General features: G+C 39.0%; 2 protein-coding genes across 4 annotated transcripts; both read left to right on the top strand.

Annotated features, from left to right (window-relative positions):
* The first annotated feature begins 11,051 nt into the window (after nucleotides 1–11,051).
* On the top strand, nucleotides 11,052–15,698 carry LOC141550535 (uncharacterized). Of its 3 annotated transcripts, none has more exons than XR_012484615.1 (4): nucleotides 11,052–11,447; nucleotides 11,568–11,684; nucleotides 12,606–13,488; nucleotides 15,367–15,698. XR_012484615.1 is itself a non-coding variant. In XM_074281311.1 (3 exons), the coding sequence occupies exons 1-3, from the start codon at nucleotides 11,303–11,305 to the stop codon at nucleotides 13,421–13,423; spliced, it is 1,080 nt and encodes a 359-aa protein (XP_074137412.1). In that variant the 5' UTR covers nucleotides 11,052–11,302; the 3' UTR covers nucleotides 13,424–14,557. The 3 variants fall into 3 exon arrangements, 1 of the variants encoding a protein (XP_074137412.1); XR_012484614.1 differs by having other exon boundaries at nucleotides 15,362–15,698; XM_074281311.1 differs by lacking the exon at nucleotides 15,367–15,698 and having other exon boundaries at nucleotides 12,606–14,557.
* Nucleotides 15,699–15,724: 26 nt separating this feature from the next.
* On the top strand, nucleotides 15,725–20,105 carry ZNF688 (zinc finger protein 688). The gene is made up of 3 exons (XM_074281324.1): nucleotides 15,725–16,014; nucleotides 16,146–16,262; nucleotides 16,858–20,105. The coding sequence occupies exons 1-3, from the start codon at nucleotides 15,861–15,863 to the stop codon at nucleotides 17,364–17,366; spliced, it is 780 nt and encodes a 259-aa protein (XP_074137425.1). The 5' UTR covers nucleotides 15,725–15,860; the 3' UTR covers nucleotides 17,367–20,105.
* The last annotated feature ends 3,770 nt before the right edge of the window (nucleotides 20,106–23,875 follow it).

Genomic DNA, 23,875 nt, shown 5'->3' with positions numbered 1-23,875 from the left:
AAGAAATAAAAAAAAATGAAATGGATTATATATACAAAAATAGTTATAGCAGCTCTTTTAATGATAGTTAGGGAATGGAAATTGAGGGGTTGTCTATCAATTGGAGAATGGATAAACAAGTTGTATATGATTGTAATAGAAAATATGAAAAGACTAATGTGAACTGATGCAAAGTGAAATAAGCATAAGCAGGGGTCATTGTCCACAGTAACAGCAATACTGTATGATCAACTGTGAATAACTTAGCTATTCTCAGCAATACAGTGATCCAAGACAATTCTGGAAGATATATATATATTTTTTTTTTTTTTTTTTTTTTAAGAGATGTGTTGGGAGCTTTAAAGGATTCGTTTTAGGAGATCCTGAATAGCCACTGGAATTGAGGTAAAACCTCAAAGGTAAAAGCAGAGAGTCTGTAAGTATTGATATATCTTTTGTTTTTAAATCACCATTTCCAGATATGTCCTTTCTCCTTTTCCTATCTAGAAACAAATCTGCTCTGCCTGACCTTTAAAGCATTTCACAAGCTGTCCTTTGCTATCTTTCCTTCATTTTACTCTTCTCACCCTCTTCAATCCCTCCATACTGGCTTTCACACTCAGAACCTATCTCCCATGTCTTTGGCACTCACTGTCTCCTGTGCCTCCCTTATCATGCCCCACTCCTTTCCCTCCAGTGCTTGAAATGCATTTCCCTCTTTATCTCCATCTTTGAGATTCTCTGATTTCCTTCAATTCCATGTTGCCACTGAACTTTGGTGACTAGAAAAAGAGTTAGGCTGAGGACTTTGTTCACCTTTATCTCATTAAATCCAAATCACACATGAATCTAGTCTTCACCCCATGTGTCATCTTTGAAAACAAAAAAAAAAGGGCAGCTAGGTGGGGCTATGGATGGAATTAGTGCTGGATTCAGGAAGACCTGAGTTCAAATTTAACCTCAGACACTTGACACTGTGTGACCCTGGGCAAGTTACTTAACCCCAGTTGGCTCACCAAAAAAAAAAAAAAAAAAAAAAAAAAAGACAAACAACTCTTGGTTCATTTCATTAATTTTCATTATTTCATGGAGGTCTCGTCATGCTTTCTAAAAATCATAGAGCTCATTTCTTATAGAAGAGTAATATTGCACCATGAAATTTAATTTTTTATTAAAACTTTTTATTTTCAAAACATATGTATGAATAATTTTTCAATACTGACTCTTACAAAACGTTGTTTTTCAAATTTCTCCCTCTCTTCCTCACCCCTCCTCCCTGAGCTGTCAAGTAATCGAATATATGCTAAACATATTAAAAATGTTATATCTAATATATATATATATACATATTTATACAATTATCTTGCACAAGAAAAATCAGATCAAAAAGGGAAAAAATTGAAAAAGAAAATGCAAGCAAACAACAAAAAGAGTGAAAATGCTATGTTGTGGTCCACACTCAATTATCTCATGGTTGAAAAGAGCCATGTCCATGAGAATTGATCATTATATAATCTTCTTGTTGCCATGTACAATGTTCTCTTGGTTCTACTCATTTCACTTAACATCAAAGTCTCTCCAGGCCTCTCTGAAATCATCCTGCTAATCGTTTCTTACAGAACAATAATATTCACAAACATTTAGTGTCCAGTTTCTTGCCTACTACAAAGAGGGCTGCCACAAACATTTTTGCACATGTGGGTCCCTTTCCCTCCTTTAAGATCTCTTTGGGATATAGGTCCTATAAAAACACTGCTGGATCAAAGTGTATGCACAGTCTGATAGCTCTTTGAGCATAGTTCTAAATTGCTCACCAGCATGGTTGGATCAGTTCACAACTCCATCAGTAATGTATTAATGTTCCAGTTTTCCCATATTCCCTCCAACATTCATCATTATCTTCTCTCATCTTAGCCAATCTGAGAGGTGTGTAGTGATACTTCAGAATTATCTTAATTTGCATTTCTCTGATCAATAGTGACTTAGAGCACCTTTTCATATGGCTAGAAATGGTTTCAATTTCTTCATTTGAAAATTGCCGATCATATCCTTTGATCAATTGGAGAATGGCTTGAATTGTTATAAATTTGAGTCAATTCTCTATATATTTTACAAATGAAGCCTTTATCAGCACCCTTGAATGTAAAAATTTTTACCCCGTTTGTTTCCCTTCTAAACTTGTCTGCATTGGGTTTGTTTATACAAGAACTTTTTAGACTTAATATAATCAAATTATCTATTTTGTTTTCAGCAATGTATTGCAGTTCTTCTTTGGCCACAGATTCCTTCCTTGTTCACAGATCTGAGGGGTAAACTATCCTTTGTTCTTCTACTTTGCAATAACATCACTATGTCTTAAGTCATGAACCCATTTCAACCTTATCTTGGTATGTGATGTTAGGCATGGGTCAATGCCTAGTTTCTGCCATACTAATTTCCAATTTTTCCCGCAGTTTTTGTCAAATAGTGAGTTTTTATCCTCAAAGCTGCTCAGGTCTTTGGGTTTGTTAAAAACACTAGATTACTATAGTCATTAACTATTTTGTCCTGTGAAGCTAATCTATTCCACTGATTGAATACTCTGTTTCTTAACCAGTTCCAAAAGGTTTTTATGACCCCTGCTTTATAATATAGTTTTAGGTCTGGTACAGGTAGGCTGCCTTCATTTGCATTTTTTCATTAATTCTCTTGAGATTCTTGACCTTTTATTCTTCCATATGAACTATGTTATTATTTTTTCTATCTCTGTAGAATAATTTCTTGGGAGTTTGGCATGGTATTAAATAAGTAGATTAATTTAGGACGTATTATCATTTTTATTATATTCACTTGGCCTACCCAATGAGCATTTGATATTTTTCCACTTGATTAGACTTTCGTTGATATGTCAAAATTTCTTTAACTATTCTCCAATTGATGGACCTCTCTGGAACTGACAATTCTTTTCCACTAAAAAGATGCGCACTATAAATATTTTAGAAAATGCTCTTTTCCATTTTTCGCAATCATTTTGGGAACAAGACCTAAGAGTGATTTTGCTGATTCAAGAAGTAGGCAGTTTGATAACTCTGTGGGTGTAATTACAAATGTTTTTCCAAAATAGTTAGATCTGTTCACAAATCTTCTAATAAAGAATTAGTGTCCCAATTTTTCACACATGTCCTCCAACATTTATCACTTTTCCCTTCTACCATTTTTAAAAGTTTTTTTCCCTTCTATCATTTTAGCTAATCTGAATCTAATTAAGTGTAAAATGTAATTAAGTGTAAAATGATATTTCATAGTTGTTTTAATTTGCATTTCTCTAAATTTAATTTTATTTAAATTAATTTAAATTAAATTTAAAATTAATCCATTTAATCTCACAAGTCTGATAGTTAATATGTTCCATATTCTTCAAATTTTCTTATATTTCTTTACATCTAGGTTGCTAAAATTGTATTTCAATTAATTTTTAGGATTTTCCAAGCATTATCATTATATTATCAGCAAAAGATAAAGTTTTATTTTGATTTCTTCAACTTCTTTTTCTTCTCCTATTGCAATTGCTAGAATTTCCAAAACAATATTGAATTATTTTTGACCATGGGCATCACATCTGATTTTATTGGGAGGGCTTCTAGCTTATTTCCATTAAAAATAATTTAGCTGATGGTTTTAAGTAAATGCATCTTATCAATTTAAGAAAAAATCATTTATGTCTATATTTTTGAGTATTTTAAATAGGAATGTGTGTTGAATATTTTCTAAAGCAAATGATTCTCTGCATCTACTGATATCATTTTTTTGTTACTTTTATTATTGATATAACCAATTATGTTAATAGTTTTCCTTATGTTAAAACCATCCCTGCATTCCTAATATAAATCCTGCTTGATGGCAGAAACTAGGCATGGACCCACATTTAACACCACATACTAAGATAAGATCAAAATGGGTCCAAGATTTAGGCATAAAGAACGAAATCATAAATAAATTAGAGGAACATAAGATAGTTTACACCTCAGATTTGTGGAGGAGGAAGGAATTTGTGTCCAAAGGAGAACTAAAGATCATTATTGATCACAAAATAGAAAAATTTGATTACATCAAATTAAAAAGCTTTTGCACAAACAAAACTAATGCAAACAAGATTAGAAGGGAAGTAACAAATTGGGAAAATATTTTTACAGTTAAAGGTTCTGCTAAAGGCCTCATCTCCAAAATATACAGAGAATTGACTTTAATTTATAAGAAATCAAGCCATTCTCCAATTGATAAATGGTCAAAGGATATGAACAGACAATTTTCAGATGATGAAATTAAAACTATTTCCACTCATATGAAAGGGTATTCCAAATCACTATTGATCAGAGAAATGCAAATTAAGACAACTCTGAGATACCACTACATACCTGTCAGATTGGCTAAGATGACAGGAACAAGTAATGATGAATGTTGGAGGAGCTGTGGGAAAACTAGGACACTGATGCATTGTTGGTGGAGTTGTGAAAGAATCCAACCATTCTGGAGAGCAATCTGGAATTATGCCCAAAAAGTTATCAAACTGTGCATACCCTTTGATACAGCAGTGCTACTACTGGGCTTATATCCCAAGGAAATACTAAAGAAGGGAAAGGGACCTGTATGTGCCAAAATGTTTGTGGCAGCCCTTTTTGTAGTGGCTAGAAACTGGAAAAGGAATGGATATCCATCAATTGGAGAATGGTTGGATAAATTATGGTATATGAATGTTATGGAATATTATTATTCTGTAAGAAATGACCAACAGGAGGAATACAGAGAGGTTTGGAGAGAGAGCATCAACTGATGCTGAGTGAAACGAGCAGAACTAGGAGATCATTATACACTTCAACAATGATACTGTATGAGGATGTATCAGAGAAGATCTAACTCAGATCCAATTGATCAATAATGGACAGAATCAGCTATACCCAGAGAAGGAACTGGGAAATGAGTGTAAACTATTTGCATTTTTGTTTTTCTTCCCAGGTTATTTTTACCTTCTGAATCCACTTCTTCCTTTGCAACAAGAAGAACAAAAAAATTCGGTTCTGCACATATATATTGTACCTAGGATATGCTATAAGATATTTATTATGTATGGGAATGCCTGCCATCTAGAGGAGGGGATGGAGGGAAGGAGGAGAAAAACTCGGAACAGAAGGGAGTACAAGGGATAATGTTGTAAAAACAACAATAACAACAACAACAAAAAAAAAAAAAAACTATGCATATGTACTGTCAAAAAAAAGTTATAATTATAAAATTAATAAAAAAATAAATAAACAAATCCTGCTTGGTCGCAATGTATAATCTTTGTAATATAGTAATTGCTTAATTAATATTTTATTCGGGATTTTTGTTTCCATATTAATTAATGAAATTGTTGTATAATTTTCTTTCTGTTTTTACTTTTCCTGGTTTAGATGTATTGTATTTGTTTCATAAAAGTAATTTGGAAGGACACCTTCTTTGCTTGTTATTCCAAATAATTTATTTAATGTTGGAATTAGTTCATTTTAAAATATGTAATAAAATTCACTTGTAAACCCATTTAGTTCTGATGCTTTTTTCTTAGGAAGCTAATTAATGGCCTGCTCAATTTCTTTTCCTAAAATAGGCCTATTCTATTTCCTCTTATGTTAGTTTAGTCCATTTGTATTTTTGTGAATATTCTTCCATTCCCTTTAAGTTGTTAAATTTATTGGTGTATAATTTGGCAAAATAGCACATTAGATTTCATTTTCTTTAGTGATTTTTTGTTTTTAATACTAATAGTTTGACTTTCTTTTCTTTTTTCTAAATCATAGTAACTAGTGGTTTATCTGTTATTGATTTTTCATAATACCTAATTCTAATATTAATTCAATTTTTTTTACATTCAGTTTTATTAATTTAATCTAAAGTTTTAAGATTTCCAATTTACAACCTTTTTTTTTTTTTTTGTATTCCTAGCATATAGCAAGAGTATCTGGACATAGTAAAATGCTTGTTGATTGATTTTAATTGATGATCTTTGTATGTGAATCTAGTTTAAATGTGAGAGATCAAGCCCAGTCAGAAAGGATTTCTCTTCAGATTCCTATCTTATATAGATCAATTATAGGCAATGTGGCATTATGGATAAAACCTGGCCTCAGAATCAAACTTCACATTCTGTATTGATGCTAAAATCTTAAATAAAACATTAGCAAAAAGACTACAGAAAATCATCCCCAGGCTAATACACTATGACCAAGTGGGATTTATACCAGGAATGTAGGGATGGTTCAATATTAGGAAAACTATTAGCATAATCGACTATATCAATAACCAAATTAACAAAAACCATATGATCATTTCAATAGATGCAGAAAAAGCATTTAACAAAATCCAACATCCATTCCTACTAAAAAAGACTTGAGAATATAGGAATAAATGGACTATTCCTTAAAATAATCAGGAGCATATATTTAAAACTGTCAGTAAACATCATATGTAATGGTGATAAACTGGAACCTTTCTCAGTAAGATCAGGAGTGAAACAAGGTTGCCCACTATCACCATTACTATTCAATATTGTATTAGAAATGCTAGCATTGGCAATAAGAATCGAGAAAGAGATTAGAGGAATTAGAGTAGGTAATGAGGAAACCAAACTGTCACTCTTTGCAGATGATATGATGGTATACTTAGAGAACCCCAAAGATTATGCTAAAAAGCTATTAGAAATAACTCATAATTTTAGCAAAGTTGCAGGATACAAAATAAATCCACATAAATCCTCAGCATTTTTATATATTACCAACAAAATCCAACACCAAGAGATACAAAGAGAAATTCCGTTCAAAATAACTGTCGATAGTATAAAATATTTGGGAATCTATCTACCAAAGGAAACTCAGGAATTATATGAGCAAAATTACAAAACATTTGCCACAAAAATAAAGTCAGATTTAAATATTTGGAAAAATATTAAGTGCTCTTGAATAGGCCAAGCGAATATAATAAAGATGACAATACCCCTAAACCAATCTATTTATTTAGTACTATACCAATTAGACTCCCAAGAAACTATTTTAATGACCTAGAAAAAATAACAACAAAATTCATATGGAAGGTCAAGAATTTCAAGGGAATTAATGAAAAAAAAAATCAAATGAAGATGGCTTAGCTGTACCTGATCTAAAACTATATTATATATATTTATTAATTAATTTTATAATTATAACATTTTTTTTGACAGTACATATGCATAGGTAATTTTTTTTTTACCTTGTACTCCCTTCTGTACCGAATTTTTCCCCTCCTTCCCTCCACTCCCTCCCCTAGATGGCAGGCATTCCCATACATATTAAATATCTTATAGTATATCCTAGATACAATATATATATGCAGAACCGAATTTTGTTGCTGTCTAAAACTATATTATAAAGCAGCAGTCACCAAAACCATTTGGCATTGGCTAAGAAATAAACTAGTTGATCAGTGGAATAGGTTAGGTTCACAGGACAAGATAGTGAATAAATATAGCAATCTAGTGTTTCATAAACCCCAAAATCCCAACTTTTGGGATAAGAATTCATTATTTGACAAAAACTGCTGGGAAAACTGGAAATTAGTATGGCAGAAACTAACACCACATACTAAGATAAGATCAAAATGGATCTATGATTTAGGCATAAAGAACGAGATCATAAATAAGTTAGAGGAACATAGGATAGTTTACATCTCAGATTTGTGGAGGAGGAAGGAATTTGTGACCAAAGGAGAACTAGAGATCATTATTGATCACAAAATAGAAAATTTTGATTACACCAAATTAAAAGGCTTTTGCACAAACAAAACTAATGCAAACAAGATTAGAAGGGAAGTAACAAATTGGGAAAACATTTTTACAGTTAAAGGTTCTGCTAAAGGCCTCATCTCCAAAATATACAGAGAACTGACTTTAATTTATAAGAAATCAAGCCATTCTCCAATTGATAAATGGTCAAAGGATATGAACAGACAATTTTCAGATGATGAAACTGAAACTCTTTCCACTCATATGAAAGAGTGTTCCAAATCACTATTGATCAGAGAAATGCAAATTAAGACAACTCTGAAATACCACTACATACCTGTCAGATTGGCTAAGATGACAGGAACAAATAATGATGAATGTTGGAGAGGCTGTGGGAAAACTGGGACACTGATGCATTGTTGATGGAGTTGTGAAAGAATCCAAACCATTCTGGAGAGCAATATGGAAGTATGCCCAAAAAGTTATCAAACTGCATACCTTTTGATCTAGCAATGCTACTACTGGGCTTATATCCCAAAGAAATACTAAAGAAGGGAAAGGGACCTGTATGTGCCAAAATGTTTGTGGCAGCCCTTTTTGTAGTGGTTAGAAACTGGAAAATAAATGGATATCCATCAATTGGAGAATGGTTGGATAAATTATGGTATATAAATGTTATGGAATATTATTGTTCGATAAGAAATGAACAGCAAGATGACTACAGAGAGGCTTGGAGAGTCTTACATAAACTGATGCTGAGTGAAATGAGCAGAACCAGAAGATCATTATACACTTCAACAATGATACTGTATGAGGATGTATTTTGATGAAAATCGATATCTTCAACAAAGAGAAGATCTAACTCAGATCCAATTGATCAATGATGGACAGAATCAGCTACACCCAGAGAAGAAACACTGGGAAATGAGTGTAAACTATTTGCATTTTTGTTTTTCTTCTCAGGTTATTTTTACCTTCTGAATCCATTTCTTCCTTTGCAACAAGAAGAACAAAAAATTCAGTTCTGCACATATATATTGTATCTAGGATATATTATAACATATTTAATATGTATGGGAATGCCTGCCATCTAGAGGAGGGGGTGGAGGCAAGGAGGGGAAAATTCGGAACAGAAGGAAGTGCAAGGGATAATGTTGTAAAAAATTACCCATGCATATGTACTGTCAAAAAAAAATGTTATAATTATAAAATTAATTTTAAAAAATTCACATTCTGTCTCTCACACATACTGGTCTAATCCTGAGCAAATCCCCTAAACCTCATATTGCCATGAAGTTTTTTTTTTTCTAAATTTTTTTTTTTTAGGGGAGGTAATGTGGGTTAAGGGACTTGCTCAGGATTGCATAGCTAGCAAAGTGTCCTCAGACCACATTTGAACTCAGACCTTCCTCAATGTAGCCACAGTGCTCTATCCATTGAGCAACCTCACTGACCCAAGCAGTTCTCTGAAGAATGTAAATTGCAGTCCAAGACCAAGCTCGACCTGATAGTTTGCCATACCTATACAATCACAGATCTGTACCCAAAGACAAGTATTTGCTATATGCCCACCCCTAATGTCAAGGCTCCACCTAGTTAATCTGCTGAACACATTCCCCATGATCCATCACACTAGCTTCCTTGCTGCCCCTCCAATGTTATGCTTCGTCTCTCAGCTGGAAACATTTTCACTGGCTATCTCCCTCAACTCTACGACCTCCCTTCTTCAAGCCTCAGCTAAAGTCCCACTTTCTTCAAGAAGTCCACTCCTTTTGGTTCCTTTACTCTGAGATTATCTCCAATTTATTTCATATATATACATATATATGTATATTTGTAGATTCATATATAAAAATGTATATACCATGTATACACACACACACACACACACACACACACACACACACACACACACAGATATCTTCCTTTAAATAATCGTTTGCATATTGTCTTCCTGGCTAAGATTGTGAGCGCCTCAGAGGGTTTACCTTTGTCTTTCCCTTGCTTGCTTTGTACAGTGCCTGGCACATAATAGATGCTTAATAATTGCTTGTTGACTTATACACAGAGAAGTACAAAGTAATTGGGAGTGGGGCAATAATTGGAGGAATCAGAAAAGTTTAATAGAAAGTGGCAGCTGTCATTCTAGTAGACCAAGGTGATGAGAAAGAAAGTATTCCCAGCATGGAGACAAGAGATGAAAGATCATAAATGGGAAACATTAGGAAGGCCAGTTGGGCTGAAATATAAAAAAATGCATAAGGAAGAGTATTGAGAGATGAGCTTGGAAAGATTGATTGGAGCTTACTAATGAAGCATTTTAAATGTCAATGGAAGAAGTTTGGCATTTCATCACAGAAGTAACATGAAATTAATTATTAACATGGCATTACAACTTTTTTTCTGAATCTTTCCATTCTGGAACTAGGATGTGAAGGACTTTAAAAGCCAAATAGTAAAGTTTGCATTGATTCTAGGGAGAATGGGGATGAACTTTTTGAGTAAAGGAGCGATTAGGACTTTAGGAATACCATTATGTCTGTGAAGAGGACGATTTGGAGAGAGCTACAGAAGCTTAAATTTCTGTGGGGAGAGATGGTCCCTGTGTTAAAGTCTTTACAATTATTACCTCATTTGATCCTTACAACCCTGGCAAGGTGTGTGCTATTATTATGCCCATTTTATAAATGATGAAACAGGCAGGCTAAAGTGCAGCGACTTTCCAAGGTCACAGGACTAGAAAGTGTCTGACACTGGGTTTGAAACACTGGGTTTCTTCCAAACTGCAGGCCCAGAGTTCTACTCACGAGGCCTCCTGGTGCCTCTCATATATGTGCAAACCACGCAGGGAAAAAAAAAAAGCCGTTTTGGAAGTGAGGCAGACCCAAGACTAGCTGAAGGACAGGGTTCCCAGGCCGCAGCGATCGCGCAGGAACGTGGTACTGTACAAACCCAGAGTACAAACCGTAGGAGCCAGCCCTGAATTCGGAGCTCACAGTCAAAGTAATGCCCGTTTTCCTGGAAGGTTTAGCTGATCCCATTATTGGCGTAGCCTCCAGCAAGACGGCTACTTCTCACTTTCAAGGGAAGTGCCAAATATTAACCCAAACAACTACGGCTGTAGTGCTCTCCCGGTGCCGGGTGTAATGTCCCACAGTCGTTTCTATGGGAACCAAGCAACCCTCGGAACTCGGCGGCCACCGTAGTAAAGGGCGGAATTTCAGGACATTGAAGCAGGCCTGCCGCCATGTTGGAAAAGGGCTCTGGTCAGAGACCAGTGAAGAACATTAGTATAAGTAGGGGCATGAAGCCTGTGCGCCGCCAAGTTTCCTGAGGACGCTAAACGACTTCCGGTGCCTCACGTCCAGGCAGTGCTCATGTGACCAACCCCTAACGGCTTCTTCGGACTCTAGAACCGGGGTCTCCGGAAGGTCGCTTCCGGTCCCTTGGGCTACTGAGGCGGCTCTGTGCCCAGAATCTCGGATACCCAAAAGCCAAGGCCCGAGTCCGACCGGCCGTGAAGGGAAGGGGACACGCTAGTCTCCGGGGCGGACGATGAGCGGGCCCGGCCCGGGCCTCGTGAGCTTCTCCGATGTGGCCGTGTACTTCTCCCCAGACGAGTGGGGACAGCTGCGCCCAGCGCAGAGGGTCCTCTACAGAGACGTCATGCGAGAGACTTACGGCCACCTGGGCGCTCTGGGTGAGGGGCGCGGCCGCGCGGGGGCGGACCGAGGGTGTGGCGTAGAGTGGGAGGGCCTCACGTCCCGGAGGCGTGGCTTGCCCTCGACCTCGAGCTTCCAATTTTGTGTTCACCTTCCAGGTTTCCCAGGCCCCAAACCTGCCCTCATTTGCTGGATGGATGAAGAGACAGAGGTTTGGGGTCCGGATGCCCGGGACCCCGAGGAGGCAAGGGAGAGAGGAACGAAACATTTAGGAGGTGAGGTGAAAATCCAGCCTAGGCACCGACGTTTTTCCTGGATAAAGCCCATTACCACCATTGATTGTCCCATTTCAGGACCCTTTTCCTGAGATCTTCCAGGACCAGAGCAGTGTTTCTTCTTCACACTGGCTTTTTGGGGAGGAATAAATTCCTTATTCCTGGGTTGTGCAGAACTCAACCTCTCCTTTATCCTTAAATTTTCAGGTTCACTTGTTCAGTCTCTGATTCTTCGAGACCTTGTTTAAGGTTTTCTTGGCAAAAATTCTGGAATGGTTCATTTTATATTTCATTTTACAATGAAGAAACTTGGCTTGCCAAGAGACAAACAGGAAGTGTTCGGGGCTAGATTTGAACTGAATGAGTCTTCCTCACTCCAGACCTAGCATTCTATCCACTGAGCCAGCCCCTTAAGTATCCTAAGGACTGCTAATTTCAATATCCCCATCCTTCCTAGTGATTCTAGTGTGTCAATGAATGACTAGATCTTGGTTTGATGAACTACTTCTGTTCCTGAATGTAAGAGTCTCCATGAATCCTAAAATTCTATCACCACAGAAAGTTAACAGTTACTATAAATATTAGCTACACAAGTAATATTTTAGTGTTTACTCATGTCACATGGCTCTTGTTTTTCAAGGGATTTTTTTATACCACAAGTAATGACTTTTGTTTATGGGAGAGAGTTAAACGTCCTTCTGAACGTACATTGGCTATGTGGTGACTGGGTTATTTCTGAAATTCCATAAGAATACCTGCAGACACCAAACTAAGAATTCCTTTTAACTGTCCTGAGTATGTGTGTTCCATGTGAATTCTGACATTCCCCATTTCTCATTTAAATCTATTTCTTGTCGTATTTGAAATATGTGTTACTGGACAAAACCTGATGGATCTTTAATTCTTGCTTTTTTCTAATAGGAACCAGGAACAAGCCTGAAAAGTGGAAGATAGAAGGGCCTGGAGTCCAGGAACTTGATGAATCACATCTGAACAACAATCTGTCAAGCCTTCCCCAAGAACAAGGAGATTCTTCCTGCACTGACTGTGGCAAGTCCTTGCATAAACACTCTATCACTGCACTCCACCAATGTAATCCCAATCAGAAGCGGTCATATATGTGTCCTGATTGTGGACGCCACTTTGCTTATCCCTATTTACTGGTCAGCCACCAGAGAATGCATTCTGGGGAACGTCCCTATCCTTGTGATCAGTGTGAGGCACGATTCTTCCAAAAGAAGTATCTTGTCCAACACCAGCTAATCCACACAGGTGAGAAGCCCTACACATGCCCTGAATGTGGACGCTGTTTCAGACAGAGAAGGTCCCTAGTCATCCATCAGCGACGTACACACACAGGGGAGAAGCCCTATTCCTGTCCTGACTGCAAGCGACAATTTGTCTATCCTTACCAACTAGCTACTCACCGTCGCACTCACACAGGGGAGAAGCCATACTCCTGTGCAGAGTGTGGTTGCCGCTTCACATATTCCTCCTTACTGATAAGCCACCGACGTATTCACTCTGATGAAAGACCCTTTCCCTGCCCAGAGTGTGGGAAGCGGTTCAAACGGAAGTATGCCCTTGAAGCACACCAGTGGATCCATCGTTCTGGCACTGAGATTTGGAGAAGTATGCCATCAGCAAGACAGTCTGCAACAGAATCCTCTGACCAAGGTTCCCGGGATCCCCCTGTACACTGCCGTTATTATCCAGATATATTCCAGGAATGTGGGTGAAGGAATCTGGGAGAGATGTGAAGAAGCTCATACCCGAGGACTGTATCTTCTACATAAAGTGTGAGGTCAGGCCACCTATGTGTTGGGAGGGCAGTGATAAGAACTGAGGGTTTAAAGAGATAGGAGGTCTGGTAGAACTTCTCTAGGGAATGTTATGGAAACAGGAGACAAGTGAAGGGACTAATGATTTCCATTGGGAGTTTTAAATTAGCTGATCAAAAGAGATCTAGTTCTACTGGATTCAGGTTGAAACTCCAGCCTTTCTTGATACCCTGCTCACTTTGCCAGTGAGTTAAGGACCAAGAAGGGAGTTAAGTATAGGTTCTGCCCCTTGGGGTTCTCAGTGTAAGACCAAAAGAAGAAAGCAACACTTCCTCCCCTATGATTTCTCCAAAACTGGACATAGGTTTGGTTTTCTTTATAAGGCATTGTTTTATGAAATACCTCATAGATATTATCCCACTCATACAAGGAGTGCTCCATTGCACTTAGTCCATTAGATGATCCGTGCCCTCAACCAATTAAATAGATTGACTCTAGGCAGCTGGCTAGTCACCTTGAAATTTTAACTTAAAATCTCCGATCCCTATCTTTTCCTTCAGATGGGAATGTTTTGCTGGTATCTGTGTTCTATTTCAGAAAAGATAATAACTATATATTAACTACCAGATAATTTATTTATGATACTGTAAAAGAATGTCCACTTTTGTCTTGTGGAAGAAGCCTAAGATAGTCTCTTTTTATTTTAACTTTTATTCCTTCAACTGAAAAACTGAGTAGTAAGGATAGAGAATAGAGTATCCAATATATAGTATGGTTATATAGTACTTTCATCTTTGCTATTTTGCATTTTCTTAGGATAGAAATTTAAACAAAATCTGCCACAGAAAAAGACTTAAAGATCTAGACTTAATAGATCTCTTTTCTTATTATTATGTAATAGTCTTATCATCATGTTGACCTTTCTCAGGGCAAGGATATATAATTATCCTTTTTCTTTTTTTGCACATCCTTCTCACTTTTTATATATGTTTCTCTGTTCTTGTTCAATTTCATAAAATTCTTTCTGGATTGTACTTACAAGTGCCTTATTCACAGTTATCTTGATAATTAAATTATTTTGTCTATATGAAATATCAGACTCTTTTTTTTTTTTGCCCAAAACCACATTACTTGTTGCTTAAAGAATTATTTTAAATAAATTATATGTGATTTTATTAATTCAGGCCCTTTAATTTACAGTGAAAGGGTGTTCTGATACATACTGTAAAAGCAAACTGGGTTTCCATAATTTTCTTTGGCCTTTTCCATCTTTTGAAAAGATCTGACAAACTCATACAGAATATTTATATATTTATTTAAAAGCATAGTTCCATAGACTATGGATTTGTCTGATCCCAATCCTTTTTAAATGTGCTTTTTGTTGGCCATATTTCACTGATAGAGTAGTATACAGGGGATTTGGAATTAGAGGACTCTGGGATTGAATCCACTTTGGCACCCAGTTATCTGTGTGGCATTGGACAAGTATCTTGTTTATCTAGGCTTAAGTTTCTTCATCTGAATAATAAGGGGCTTGGACTGAGTGACTTTAAGGCTCCCTGCTGTTTTAAATTTATTTTATATGGAGTAAGCATTTCTTCTAACCATTTTTTCTTTGGGGATACTTACCTCTTCTTCAAGCACCTTTCCGTCCTCAGAGAGACCCCCAGTCCTCTACAAGATGCTAACGCCGGCATATTTCTGTGAATCGTATTTCCCTTAGACCCCTGGCTAACCCCTTATAAGCAAATCCTAATGCTGGAATTTTGGTATCCCCTTTTATTCATTTCAAGCATTTATTGGGCACCTACTGCTGTAGTTTAGAAAGACACAATTACACAGCATAGTTAGTTTTTGGTAGTTTTGGTCAAGATGGTATTTTGTATTTTTTCCAAGATAAGGATCAGATGTCCCCACCTAACAATGGTACCGAAAAATTAAGGGAAAAGTGTGGAGAAGCAGTGATGCGGCCATCTTGAAAAAGGGCGTCCATGGCAACCATGCAGGAAGAATCGTCTGTGTCGGGAGAGTGAAGTCATCGTGACGCCATCTGCATTAAGGGCATCAGTCGGCTTCCGGTCGCTCAAGTACCTCTGAACAGTTCTCAGGACCTCAATCTAGCAATGGTTAGCAAGGAACTTCTGGTCCCTTCTCTTCCTCCGCCTACGAGGTCCTCTCGGAACTCGCGTCCGGGCCTCGATCTTGACTCTCAAAGGCGGAGGCATGAGCTCAGGAGGCGGTGGGGCAGAGGCGGGGCGGGGAGGCAGTTCGCGCATGCGCATACGCTCGCGTGCTCCCCAGAGCTGGGAGGGAGCTGGTACCCACTCCCCACGAGAGTCTCAGACTTGGGAGGGCGAGAGGCCACCCTAGCTCGAGCTGTACTGTCCCGGGGAGGATGAGCGGGCCCAGGCCGGGGGCGCGGGGCCTTGTGAGCTTTGCAGATGTGGCCGTGTACTTCTCCCCGGAGGAGTGGGGACAGCTGCGCCCCGCGCAGAGGGCCCTCTACAGGGATGTCATGCGGGAGACCTACGACCACCTGGGCGCGCTGGGTGAGTGTACGGGCTGACTCCCCGAGCCCCCTGGGCCGGCCGCGTCTGCCTGCGGGCCGCCGCCGCTGCCACTACTCGTGATCTGCCACTGAATCTGGCCCCTTCTTAGATGCCTCCTATTTCCTCTCCAGGATTCCCAGGCCCCAAACCTGCCCTTATCTCCTGGATGGAACAAGAGACAGAGGCCTGGGGTCCGGCTGCACAGGACCCAGAGGAGTGCGGGCGAGAACTGAGAACAGCTTGCAAAGGTAAGGAAGAAGGAAATGTCCTCCGAGAGAATTATTTATCTTCCAAGAAACTAATAGCAGCGCTGTTGAGAATCATGTGGGGCACATTGAAAAATGAGACCCTGACATAACTTACTTAAGCAGTGCTTGGGACAAATGGGAGCAATGGGTGAAAGACTTTTCAAGCCTGTGATACCGAAGAATTGCGGTACTCTAGGTAGAAATAGGGAAGATGGAAAAAAGAGATGATCTACTGAAGGGTAAGAGTTCAGTTTTGGACCTCTTTTAAGATTGGTGTGTTAACATGTTTTAACATCCAGGAAAGTGGTCACAGATTGGGGTGCAGGTCTCTTCCTTGACTGTGTCTTTGGGGTCAGAGGGGTTCAGACGCAGCCATAATAAGGCCATTCTGTCTCCAGAGCAGCAGTAAGCAGACCACAGCCTGCTGAGTTATAGATTCTCCTTTCAGCTTCTCCATTCCAATTGAGTCCTGACTCAAAGTTCAGGGAAATGGAAGGCTTTCACCAAAAGGCAGTTCTCTCATAGCTCAGGAATAAGTTCTGTGGAATAGAAATGGGCAAGTTCTGAGCTTTATATTCTCCTAATCCCTCAGCAGGAAACTGGAACATAAACAAGAAGAACCAGAAGAGAGAAGAGCCCCGAGCCAGGGACCCTTTGGACATGCATGTGAGAGGCCAACTCTCTGAACCTGGCATCAAACTAGCAGATTCAACTCGCAATGGAGCCTTGGAACCACCATCCAAGACTGACTTGAGCAAGACTTTACCTCAGCCCTCTATCCCCAAACCCACCTCGGACACTCAGGCTAGCCAGCGGCGCCACGCCTGTCCCGATTGTGGACGCCGCTTCACCTATCCCTCTCTGCTGGTCAGTCATAGGAGAATGCACTCTGGGGAACGGCCCTTTCCATGCCCAGAGTGTGGAATGCGCTTCAAGCGGAAGTTTGCTGTTGAAGCCCATGAATGGATCCATCGGTCTTCTTCTGGGGGACGGAGAGGTCGTCGGCCTGGGATACGGGCTGTGCCACTTGCCCCTGTTCGGGGTGACCGTGACCCTCCTGTGCTATTCCGGCACTACCCAGACATCTTTGAGGAGTGTGGATGATCTACTTCAATGGGGATGGGGGAGAAGTGATTGGAGAGGAGCTGAAGGTCTAATCTTGGTCAAAGTGCTAGAGGTAGGCTCTGAAAGGCATGGAAGGGAGTAACCAAGTGAGACTTGGAACCTAAAGCCAATTCCTTACCTCTCTTTTATGGGTATAATTCTATATTTGTTTAAAAGGGGGGAAAATATACCTGTAAAAATTCAAATTAAACTTTGCAAAAAAATCATTCATACAAATAGGAGTTATGAAGTAGCTTAAATTTTAATGAAGCCATCCAATAAGTACAGTCTAGTCCAGCTTGCTGTCTACTTGCTCTTGAAGTATCCACTATATGAATAAAATCATTGGCAGCACTGAGAAAACATGCACAGTGAGATGGGGATATTGGATCTAGGAAAGAAGAGCCATTGCTGGGTTGTCAGATTAGGGGATAGATAGATACAGTAGTAAACAGGTTCTGAATTAAGACCCAAAGAAGTAGTTAAGGCAAAACCAGAGATCCAGGACCAAATGAACAAAGCAGTTTTGGCTTAACATAGATACATTGGAGTAGGCAGTAGTTCTGCAATCAGAAAGAAATTTTGGGAAGGATTTGGGTTAGAGAAATCTAGGAGTGATGAAGAGTCACGAGACTAAAACAATATCCAATGCGACAACAGCCTCAAGCAGGGCATCAGTAGCAAACACTTAAAAAGATAGGTTGGGATGACCTGTGGCCTGACCAAATGCTTGGAGTTCAGTTATATTGGAATCATACTTTTGTTTCTGTGTGCAGGAAACACTGAAAAGAGTCAAGACCAGTTAGGACATTATATTAGTGGTTCAGGTGACTGGTAATGATGACATTGCCCAGCTTACAGGGAGTTCAGTTATAAAGGTACAGATGGAAAAAACACAATAGAAGAATTGGTTAACTATGGTTTTGTAGTTGTTTGGCTGGTATGGGATGGGACATGAAAGATAGGAGTCAAAAGAAATCTGACTTTCCCAAGTTAACAGACAAAAACAAACCAGAATTCTGTTCTCCTTAATCTTGGACCACTATTGTTTCCACAGCAGCATACTACCTTTGACCTTCCATCTAATTCAGGCCAGTCACAGATACAAAGGTATTTCCTGAAGCAAAGGGAAATATGCAAAGCCTCACAACTATATTTTTACCAAAGTAGGCAAAACCAAAGAAGCATATGAATCTTTTAACCTGTGTTCCAAGACATATTTTATGGTCTGAAACTTTTGTCTAGCTTGACCAGAGTGACTGAATAGTTATATCTATGGTCACATTTATCGGAAAACTGTATGTTCTTAATGCATGAGTCTACTTGTTGGAGGCCAAAGTTTAAGAAACAATTATCTTTTATTCAGTGGGGCAGTGGGGAGTGGGGAAAGTAATTAACATAACAAATCTTTGTCTTCTCTGCCCTATTCAATCTTGTAACTCCAAAGATGTGGTTTGCCTTGGAGAAGTGTGGACTATCTCTCTTTTCTCCCCTTCTCATTTTCATCTAAGGTACCTACTAGACATGTGTACCATTCTGAAAGATTTTATAAAAATGAGAATGTTTTGTCCTCCCTGCCCAAAAAGAAAAAACCCAAGAATATAATCATGTGGATTATTAGCTCTGATATCTCTCACATCTTTTTTAGATATTCATATCCATAATTTTTTCCCCTTTTGTATTTTCCCCCCACTTGGGATCTCCCATAAATTTCAATATGGTGTTACTTCCATTGCAGATTTTTGATGTGTACCTTTTTGTATGCCTAAACATCAGATCATTTTTTCCTGTATGGTGTTAGGGTCCAAATGAGATAGTTTCTCTCTCACCAATGATGAAAATAGATGATTAGCAGAACTTTGATTAATTTGTTTTATTCTATTCCATTTCCACTCTAGGCATCTACTTCCTGCCTATTTAATCTATTAATAATGCTTTTGAATTTATGTTCCCAAGTTAAGCTTTCTGTGGCATTTTTCTCTTCTGCTACTTTTTGCTATTTTATGAGATAATTCTTGTAATAGTCCCTCTTACTAATCAATATTTTACAAATGAGTTTGTATTTTAAACCATTTTTGCTCTTTATTTGTCACATCTTCTCTGCTTGGCAAAGAGAGCATATGTTTTCTGATCAAGGCTGTTTCTGTCCTCTTTTGGCCTTCTTACTATGGCTATTGCTTTTACATTATGTATAATTTTGTAGGAATGAGTGATATGGTCAACATCTTTGCCTTTTTCCATTTCCCATTTTTTCAGCCTTGACAAACTCATTTGAATAGATGAGGCTGAAACTATTGCAACTATCCTTCCAACAGAAGACTGATAAAAGGAGCAGAGACTGTTGGGAAGATTAATCTGGAGAGATAGTATGCTGGAATCACACTGGAAGGGGATGTCAGATCCTACCAAGGAGGCTGAAAAATGATTTTGCAATCAACACACTACTGGTGACCTTGAAGAAGGAGCAGTTTCATTGAGTGGTAGGTATAGGAAATCATATTTCTGGAAGTTAAACATAGGTGGAAAACATGGAGGTGAAGTATGAAGTGTTCAAGTGAGAGTTTTGGCAGTGAAAAAAGGGAAATAAGAGAGTCCACCAATGTAACATTTTTCCCTATAATAAAGTAACATTTACATAGTACTTGTCTGTAAAGTACTTTGTGTATATTATCTGATTTGATCTTTACAACAATCCTGTGAAATAAATATTAGTTTTATTTTTCTCCTGAAGGAAATGAAGCTGAGAATTTAGGTGATTTCATCTATTCCAATCTAGTCTTTTTATAGATGAGAAAACTGAGGCTCAGAGAAATTAAGTAACTTACCCACAGGTCAGAGCTGGCATTCAAATTCACATCAAAAATTCTAAACCCCAAGCCCTAATTTAGGCTGCCACTTTCATGTGTGAAAAACCAGAGTATTTTCTTGCAGATGCAAGAAAGCATTGGGGAGAGAAGCTGAAGGCTTTAGAGAAAAGGTCCCTGAGAGAGATGAGTTAGGTATATTCCAAAAGGCACAAGTGAAAGAGTCATTAACATTTAAAATGAGATAGCACTGCAGCTGAGCCTGAAGAGCAAAAGGCAGCAAGAAATAAAAAGAGAAATTTTGAATTCAATGTGTTATTAGAGATTACACCTGCTATTGGATATGATTTTTTCTTTTTTTTTTTCCCAACAAAATGGCAGAGCAGGAAAGGGGGAGAATGAGAATAGGGATTTAATAAAGGTGATGGTTTGGAACAATCACTGTTGGATGTTTCTAGGGAATGATGAAACAAACTAATAGAAAATCAAAATGAATTTTGGGGGTCTTCCATATATGTTCCTTTATATTCTCACTTTAAACTTGTCATGAGTTACCACTCAAGATTTACAATAGTCTCCAACTGCTTACTTTATTTCTAGAGTTTCCAACCTAAAGTACACTCCCAATTTGGCGGAAAAAAACCTAGGGACTAAGTCAAATGTCAATTCTTATTACAACCCTCCTACTAGAAATTACTTTAAGTCACAGCTTATTTCTTTTCCGATGACTGTTTCTAGCTTTGAAATAATTTCTATGATTCTATACAAAAATGTTTTACTTAGGGGGAAAACCGGTGAAAAGGGAAAGACCAGAAATGCCAGCAAAAGAAATGAGGTATTTAAGGTCTAAGTGGCTGGGGATAGAGTCGGGATGAAGACCAAAGTTGGGTCGGAAATGGGTGGAGGGCACTTACCCCCAGAGTAAAGAATGAGGATGAGTAAACAAATTTTTACCCCAAAGAATGTGCCAATAAATGGGAGATGGGGTCGGAACCACTCAAGAGAGAATCACTGATTTGATGGTTACTGAGAGGAAGGGGGAAATAACTTCAGACACGGGAGTTTAAGCGGCATCTGGCTAAGCCCAGACCAAGTGATCCCGGGAGCGAAGAGGCAGGGACAGCCCCGAAGCTGTCTGCCCTCCCCTGGAGAAGCGGCGAACGCTGTTCCTTGAGTCCTCCCCCCCCCATCCCGACCCGATCTGCGGGGCTCCCTCGGACAGCGACCCAGCTGTCTCCAGGGGCTCAGCCGCTTCCCTGCTGCCCAGAGGACAAACCTCCCCTCCCAGCGGGAAAAGGGCCGAAGGCGGTATCCTGGGGAACACTAAGGAAAGAATCTGGGAGAAGGCAGGCGCTACCGGCTTAAGTTCTCCAAGTTCGAGTGCTGTCGCAACTTCCTCTTCCGCCGCAAACCATAGATGTGCGGCAGCTTTACCTCTCTGCCTCCCGGTTCTTTGTATCGTGTCTTTAAAACGTGCGTTTTCTTCCAGTTACCACAAAATTGGGAACTCCGGGACCTGGACTTTATGCTCTTTCCCAGCATTTTCTGAATGAAAACTAGCTCTTGTCGCCCGAATAGAACAAGAGTCAGAAACTTGGGTATCAGAGGCCCTAGAGGGACCGGCCGAGCGAGTTTCCACTTTATGCCTTGGTTCCCCCAATGTTATCCTCCCAGTTGTCCCAAGAGGCGTTTGCCGTGGTCACACGGGAGCAAACAATCGCGGGGAAATCCTCAGTTACCCACAGTGGCAGCGACGGGGCCGCAACCCCGAGCTAGGAGGCGAGGAGCCCCGCCGCGTCCCTGCGCGCGGCCTGCGACTACATTGATTCCGGAGTCGGGGGCCAGGGAGCTGCTTTCACATCTAGTCCTGAGGTCACAGAAAGTAACTTAAGATTCTGACTGAGCCTCAGACTCCTAAGATTATCTTCTAAATCGTAGTGGGTTTTTTTGTTTGTTTGTTTTGTTTTAAGCGGAAGGAGCTCCTCTTGGCAAGTAAATAAATCAGGGATCCTTGATCTAAGTCCTGATGAACTGCTGTTTAGGATAGAATGGTCTGCCCGGTCCGTTTTTAAACAAAGCTTGGGTTATCAACGAATTGGTTCCTTGTAAAGGCTCATTATCAAGTGTTCCTATTTTTTACAAACTCCAAAACTTAACATGCAAGTGACCTGAGGGCTTTTGAAGGATTCCTAGTGTCTCTCCCACCCCCATCCCCTTACTGTCACCAGTGGAACTACCAAGATACTCTATATTTAAAGTCTCCAGTTTACCCCTGAAGCAAGCTCAGAAAAATTTCCCTGTCTGATACGCATTTGACTCCCAGAGATGCCAGTGTCCAGATGAGTTTGGCCAGCATAGTGTGAGGCTGAGGTACATAAAGGCTTGGTTCCCTTTTCACACATAACTTCATATGCAGGTCAGAAGTTTATATTCTCATTTAGGTATGCTATTATTTACTGACCTCTTTCCATTAGTCCCTAAATTCAGGACTTTTCAAGTTACATAACACTTGATTTGTTACTAATATTACTTTGTAAATACAAATATATATGAAAATGTATACAGATAAAATCAAATAGTTGATCCTTTCCTGCCTCTCAGTCAGTGTGCCACGTGGCTTTCTGCCAAATACTAAAGCCTTGGATTGCCTCCTTAAGCCTCTTCCCCCGACTCTAGTTTCCTCTGTTCTCCTGACTTGGCTCCATATTCTCTACAGGGTCTGATAGGAAAAGTTCTTTTAAAAAATGAAATCAGATGGAAGTGAATCTTTTCAACAAAAAGGTGATTTAAGGCAATTCCAATCAACTTGTGATGGAAAGTGCCATCTGCTTTCAGAGAGAGGACTATGAAAACTGAAAGTGGATCAAAACATAGTATTTTTTTTGCTAAGCAAGATGAATTTAGAAATATGGTTAGAATTGTTCACATTTAGCCTTATCAGACTGGTTGCTATCTTTGGGATGGGAGAAGGGGGAGGAGAGGGAGAAATATTTGGAATACAAGATTTTGTGAAAATGAATGTTGAAAAACTATTTTTGCATATATTTGGAAAAATAAAATACTATTAAAAATGAAATCAGAAAATTCCTATGTTGATAGGAGTTAGATGGATTCAGTTCATTCAGCTTCACAAGATTGGGTGTCACACATGATAAAGCAACATAAATGTCAAATAAAAGTTCCATTCCCCAAAATACCAATGCCATTACCCACAAACCATTATTCTAGCTTCATCCCTTTGAAGTTTGAAAACTTATCCAGGCATACCTTGTTTTATTGCATTTTGCAGAAAATGATTTTTTTTTTTTTTTTTAAGATTAGAGGCAATCTTCTATCAAGCAAGTCTTATGAAAGGCGTGGAGGATAAGAAATTTGTGTTACTTTCAAAGCATCCCTAACCTCAGCCAATGAATTTCTGATTGCCTCCTCTGGTTTCCCTTGCAGTAGCTGGTATCAGATTCCTATTATTTTTGTATAACGTTTTAAAGGATCCTACAGTTGAGAGCTCTATTTGCTCTTGCAATGCTTGCGATGAATCTGCAGCAGCCAGACACCAAAATCTCTCGAGCCGTGGGTTTCTTGAAATAGAAACTGAGGGAGTCTTGTTTTTATTGTGTGATTCTTGAACCTGTCACAACCTCCCTAGTCCTAAATGTCCTGCGTCTGTAAAATGGAAGGATTGAATCACAGGGTCTGCTGCGGATA

Source organism: Sminthopsis crassicaudata, chromosome 1 (assembly GCF_048593235.1).
Source record: "Sminthopsis crassicaudata isolate SCR6 chromosome 1, ASM4859323v1, whole genome shotgun sequence".
Taxonomy (NCBI): Eukaryota; Metazoa; Chordata; class Mammalia; order Dasyuromorphia; family Dasyuridae; genus Sminthopsis; species Sminthopsis crassicaudata.
The sequence above is the reverse complement of the archived record's forward strand: the minus strand, read 5'-3'. Positions and strand labels throughout refer to the sequence as shown.

Coding starts and splice junctions, on each gene's coding strand:
- ZNF688 (XM_074281324.1), top strand. CDS start 15,861: ATGAGCGGGCCCAGGCCGGGGGCGCGGGGCCTTGTGAGCTTTGCAGAT. Junction 16,015..16,145: donor CGACCACCTGGGCGCGCTGG/GTGAGTGTACGG, acceptor TTTCCTCTCCAG/GATTCCCAGGCCCCAAACCT. Junction 16,263..16,857: donor ACTGAGAACAGCTTGCAAAG/GTAAGGAAGAAG, acceptor ATCCCTCAGCAG/GAAACTGGAACATAAACAAG.
- LOC141550535 (XM_074281311.1), top strand. CDS start 11,303: ATGAGCGGGCCCGGCCCGGGCCTCGTGAGCTTCTCCGATGTGGCCGTG. Junction 11,448..11,567: donor CGGCCACCTGGGCGCTCTGG/GTGAGGGGCGCG, acceptor TTCACCTTCCAG/GTTTCCCAGGCCCCAAACCT. Junction 11,685..12,605: donor AGGAACGAAACATTTAGGAG/GTGAGGTGAAAA, acceptor TTTTTCTAATAG/GAACCAGGAACAAGCCTGAA.